Source organism: Petaurus breviceps, unplaced genomic scaffold, assembly GCF_028583685.1.
Source record: "Petaurus breviceps papuanus isolate PSGF00001 unplaced genomic scaffold, PetGlider_PUasm1.0 90897, whole genome shotgun sequence".
Lineage (NCBI taxonomy): Eukaryota > Metazoa > Chordata > Mammalia > Diprotodontia > Petauridae > Petaurus > Petaurus breviceps.
Genome location: NW_027187374.1, coordinates 3,789,612 through 3,795,805, shown reverse-complemented (window position 1 = coordinate 3,795,805; position 6,194 = coordinate 3,789,612). Strand labels below are relative to the sequence as shown.

General features: G+C 38.7%; 1 protein-coding gene across 2 annotated transcripts in view; it reads right to left on the bottom strand.

Annotated features, from left to right (window-relative positions):
- Positions 1-5,740, bottom strand: part of BACE2 (beta-secretase 2) — a 122,061-nt gene extending 116,321 nt beyond the window's left edge. For both annotated transcript variants that reach the window (XM_069074856.1, XM_069074857.1), the window contains exon 1: positions 5,068-5,740. In XM_069074856.1, the coding sequence (XP_068930957.1) occupies positions 5,068-5,415 (348 nt within the window). In that variant the 5' untranslated portion in view covers positions 5,416-5,740. The remainder of the gene's footprint in view (positions 1-5,067) is intronic.
- Between the last annotated feature and the right edge of the window lie 454 nt (positions 5,741-6,194).

Here is a 6,194-nt window from a genome sequence, read left to right as displayed (position 1 = left end):
CCTGGCTATACTGAGGCACATGAGAGGTCCTGATGTTGGTGTTTGCCTGCTCCACCATTCTTGGGCTCAGGATCTCCCACTGGTTTGCTGATATGGGGCTTACTACTGTCTTGCTGGGATGCTTTGCAATCCCCTTTCACCCAAGTGAGATGGACCTTTCTTGCCAATCCTTCAAGTTTCTCGGGCTAAAAGACTGTCTGACCTTCTCTTTTTGCTGCTTCTGCTGTTTCAGGATTTGCTTTTGGGACTCTATTTTATGTTTGTTTGGAGATGAGTATGGGGGAATTACAGCAATTTACTGTTTATTCTGCTATCTTGGCTCCTGGAAGTCCTTTATAGAGTATTAGACTGAATTTTTTGTTGAGTGGTTGTGAATTCCTTTTTGTACTCTGGAATGTTTAAGGGATTAATATACCCTGCATCTAAATATAAGTACATCTGAAAACAAAGACATCTAGAAGACCTTTCAAGGGAACTCCTCTTCTATTTTGACTCATTGTTGGACATCAGCCATAACAGTGGCAAACACCAAAAGTAATCATTTTATTATGTTCTGCCTCATCTGATTAAAAAAATAACCAGAGAATCTCCCATAAATTTCTACTTTAATGCCTTATGACATGGAGATGATCCTGGATTCCTGAATGTTATGCTAGTATATCAGTTTTAGGCTACCCACAGCAGTCTATGAAATAAAGAAAAATATAAACTATTCTTTAGTCTTATGTGGCCTCCTTCTACTTCTCCAGAGGTAGAGGGTACTAATAATCACAGTTTTCTAAACACCATCACTTTAACTTACTTTTATAACACATTCTTTTCACCATCAGTACTGGCATACTTATGTAAAAGAGATATAAATGGAAATAAAAGGAAAAAAGATGGGCAAAACAGCTAGATAGGACCAAATATATATATATAGAAAAGGTTTATGCTGGAGGCCACACAACTATTAGGGTATTGGGGAATCAATTAATTCACAAAGTAACTAAATGAGAAAGTATCAGAGACATGGGAAAAAATCTGATTGTTAGTACAGAAAAGGGGGGTTGGACTTAAGAGAACATTAATAATTACTGATTTATTTGCCTACACTCTCATCTACATAAAGTTTTTTTCCTAAATAAGAAAGTTTTTACATATGCATCAAGTTCCTCCTCCATGAGAGTATTACTGTGGAAGAGGCAGTCTTTTACAAATAACAATGCATAGTAGGTCACATCTTTACCATCAAACAACTGACTGAACAATGACATCACTAAGTTTACTGTTTGATTATAAAAAAAGCTTTTAGGGGCTGCTAGGTGGTGCAGTGAGTAAGAGAGCCAGCCCCTGAGTCATGAGAACCCAGGATAGGTTCTGGCCTCAGATACTTAACACCCACACAAAAAAACTGGCTGTGTCTTGGACAAGTTACTTAACCCCAATTGCTTAAAAAAAAGCTTTCAATTTGGGAGAAAAAAATGACATTTTAGTCTCCCTCTGATTTTATCAGTGCTAATGGCATCAAAGAAGATGCTTTCACATCTGTTTTGCAACTGCATCCCAAATACTATGGAACCTTTCCTTCTGACTTGCAGATGAAACCTTTTATATAGTTGTCTTTCCCATGATAATGTGGTCTCCTATACAACAGAAACTATCTTATATATATCCTGTACTTAGCAAGTGATTCACACATAGTAAGTACTTTATAAATGTGCAATGGGAGTCTGGCATGTGTGCAGATATCACAAGTTTGCTAAGATAGCATCACCCACAGGGAACACAGTAGAAAACTGCTTCTAGGAGAATTAAGACTGGAGCATGGGTGGACATTTTGGCTTGTCCTATCATGTTTGGGATGAGCCATTTTCCAATCGTTGCATAGACAGAACTGTTGTCATCTTTAAAGAGGCCTGAGCCAGTATCAGCCAGGGCATTTTTTTAATTAGAAGGAGGTGAGTCCTTCATACACACCTTGCAGTAATGGGAAGAGAGCCTTATGGATGCCTCTTCCTCTCCTCCCAAGACATGAGGATGTGAGAAGAACACCTGAGTATTTGGTCTTTTCCTTTGTTATTGTTCATGCTAAGTTCAGGAAATGGAATCTCAAATTCACTGAGAACTCAAGCCATATGAATTCAGGAGCCCAGGAATCCAAGCAAGAGAAATAACATTAGGCTGAAGAGCAAGGATAAAGGATCTTCAGCTTAGCAGAAGCCAGAACTGTGCTAGTATTGGACATGAACTTGGATAGGACTGATGCCAAGTGGGAGCTGATCTAAGATGTGAGTATTCCTTACCATTTGCCTATCAAAGAGATTGAGGGGGATTATGCCCCTAGAAGTTGGGGCAATGTTTGCATTGCCTATTATATCTTTGAAGCAAATATTCCTTTGCAATGGTGGTGCTAGTCATTGCTCCCCTCTAAATGTGGGAACAAAACTGGTGAGGGCTTGAGTCAATGGCAGAGAAATTGACAGACAATTCTTCAGGCTATCTAAGAACCCTGAGTGGATGAAAATTTAGGAGATCCAGTCCTGAAAAAGTGTGATCAGTACAAAACGTGTTACAAATGATTTTTCATCATATATTCCAACAGAGTATCTCTCATATAGGAATCAAAATTATTCAAGATTCCTTGAAAGATAAAGCAACAGACATAACTTAGTAAGCAACACTAATTACTAAAGTAGTCCTATTTTATCCATATTTGCTGTTGGGAAGTGTAGTTTTCCCAGCCTGAGGGAATACAAGATCTGCTAGAAACTGAGGAAACATGATAACATTGAAGCATCTTGTAAGGGTATATAGTACGTGAATCAACCATTGTTAGGATGATGCTGCTACCCTGGAAGTACTAGAAGCTTTACTTTGCTTGCTGATTCACTAATGGAGTGATCAATTTAGAGAAAACCTGTTGTTTTTCTTATAATTACTACCTCACAATCACTTCTGAGGCCCTGAATTTATCTCCTCTCCATTTCTCACCTTCTTTCTGTTTTATTACTGCCCAACAAAGTGGGATAGTTTATCTTCTGGAGTTTCCAACTCTTTTAAGTCTTTTTTAGTTGTTGTTTGTACTTTGATGATGGTTTTTGTCTCCAGATAAAGATTAGACAGTTTTACTATATTCTGACTGAGTGTTTTAGGATAGGGAGTGTCTGGATAGGGAGAACCACAGTGATTAAATAGCCATACAGAAGGGGCAGAGAGGACAGTCCCTGCCCAATGTTAGTGAAAAAAATTTTTTGTTCACTCATTTGGGGATTCTGTGTCTTTTTGATTTGTCAAGGCAAAGAACTGGAAATTGCAGGGATGCCCATCAATTGGGGCATGGCAGAACAAATTGTGGTATATGATTGTGATGTACCACTACTGTGCTATAAGAAATGATGAGCTCAATGATCTTAGAAAAACTTGAAAAGACTTGAATGAAATAATGAAGAGTAAAATGAGCAGAACCAAGAGAACATTATATACAATATCAGCAATATTGTTTTCAGCACACCTATTATAAATAACCAAATTAGTTATAAAGGACATATTATAAATACTCAAATTAACTAAAGGACATATAAAGAAAGATGCTATCTGCATCCTTAGAAAGAATTGATAAATAGAAATATGTATAGAATAATTTTACATCTACATACATACACACACACACATATATATACATATATATATATATATATGGAGAGAGAGAGCGAGAGAGAGAGAGAGAGAGAGAGAGAGAGAGAGAGAGAGAGAGAGAGAGAGAGAGAGAGAGAGAGAGAGGTATTTGTGTCTAATGGAGACCATCTGTAGGATGAGGACTGAGGGGAGGGAAGTAAAAAAAAAGAAATTTACTTGATAACTTTGTTGTATATTTAAATGAAATAACAAGTTGTACAGAGTAGATTTGCATTTCATGAGCAATCATCTTTTTTATTATACTATATAATGAAAATGCTTGTTTTATCGCATAAATTAAAAATGAAAAATAATGAAAAAATAATTTGGAACTATGACCAAAGTACTATAAAACTATTTTTAGTTTTTGACCCAGCAATACCACTACTATGTCTGTATCCCAAAGAGATTAAAGGAAGAAGAAAAGGACCTTCATGTACAAAAATATTTATAGCGGTTCTTTTTGGGGTGGCAAAGAATTGCAAATTGAGTGGATGCCCATCAATTGGGGAATGGTAGAACAAGTTGTGGTGTATTATTATAATGGAATACTATTGTGCCATAAGAAATGATGACTGTAATAGTTTCAGAAATCTTGGGAAGACTCATAGGAACTGTCAAAAAGAGAAGTGCACAGAACCAGGAGATCATTGTACATAGTAATAGCAATATTGTAATGATGATCAACTGTGAAAGACAGCTACTTTTGATTAAGACAATGATCCAAGACAGTTCCAAAGGACCCATGATAAAAAATGCTAATCTGCCTCCAGAGAGAAAACTGATGAACTGAGTGCAGATTGAAGCATACTTTTTACTTTATTTTTTCTCATTTGTGTGAGTGTTTTCATTTGCAAAGTGACTAATATGGAAATATGTTTTACATGACCTCACAAATACAACTGGAATCAAATCACTTGCCTTCTCAAGGAGGTCCCGAGAAGGGGCAGGGGGGAGGGAGAGAATTTAGAACCAAAAATTTTAAAAAGTGTTTATTAAAATTTTACATGTAACTGGTAAAAATTTTATGAAGTAAAAATAATTTTAAAATATATTTACTCATCTGGAGTGTGAGAGATTGGGTGTCGGGAAGAAGGGGAGCACACCAAACTTTACAAAATACTTCACATACTTCCCTAAGCTAAAAGTTGTACAGCACTTTGGTTTCAGATCCCTGCAATTCAGGTTCTGCACGATCCTTTCCAGCCCAACAAAACTTTTTGATTCATCACTAAAAACAACTAAATATAGGAAAGCCCCTGAGCAACGAGACACAGGAACTTTCAAACTCAAATGACGCAGAATGGTCTAAATACATTACTTCCAAAAATTGCCTGGGAATTGAATGGAAGTGTGTTGGGCAGGGGTACGGGCAAGTGACGAGAAAACTGAAAGTAAATGTCCACTCACCTTCTGTGGCGGGGTCCCAATAAGCATCTCCAGGTAGTAGCCCCTGCCAGAGTCCCCTTGCAAATTATCTATCATGGGCAAGAAGTTGACCAACCCCTTCATTGGGTCCATCGCTAAAGCCAGTCCCTCTTCAGACACATACTGCAGGCGTCCCCCGGACTCATTTCCAAGCGGTGCAGCTAGCGATGCAGTTAATGGGGGTGGGTGAGGAGAAGCCCTATTTAGTTTGATTGGGGAGACTTTCAGGGGTAAGGTGAAGGGAGCTGGAGTCTGAGCCAGAGCCTGAGTGGTCCAGCGGAAAAATAACTGGAAGAAAAGCAGCACTTGCGTCTCCTCAAGAGCGCACATTGGTAGCAGCTAATTTGGCTACTTTGCTGGAAACAAAAAGAAGGAGGGAGGCAGGGACAGCTAGTCTCGGGGGACTGTGGTATGGAAGGAGGAGCTAGCCTGGAAAGACTTCCCCCACTCCCTGGCTTTACCTGGCCACTGAGTAGAGGCAAAGCTTTTTTTTTTTTTTCTTAGTTCCCAGAGCAAACTGGCCGTAATTATGTCTCCTGTATTGAGCAGTATTCCCCACCCACTTTTGTTTGTCTTTCTCCTCCTCCCCTAAAAACAATAAGTCCAGGAATTTCCCAAGACTGGAACTAAGACTGAACTAAGACCTAGGCCGGAAGGGTGTGAGAAAAACGTTCCAGAACTCTTAAAGGGACAAAGACCTAAAATTATTCCAGTTATTAGATAAACCTGCGACAAGTTTCTCCCCAGGGTTTTACGAAAAAGGGTAGTCTTGCGCCACAACTCATAGGAACCTTCCCAGATTAAGAAGACTAGCACACACGTGAGGTAAGGCAGGAACACCTGCTGTGTCACTTTTATAGCATGGTAGCTGAACAATCTTTCTGCTCTCTAGGATGCTGAGAGTTTTCTTATTTGCTGGCTTAAGCTGACTCCACGTTTTTGTCATAAAAGCAGACATTATTCTGATGGTCAGGATTATATATATTTAAAGGTGTGGAACATGTGTGAATTGAGGCAGAATGAGGAGATTGGTGTAATAAAACAAAAAGTTTGTATGCAACTAAACTGGCTGGTGCCTGTGTTTGATGGCCTTATGTCTCCCCCCCCCG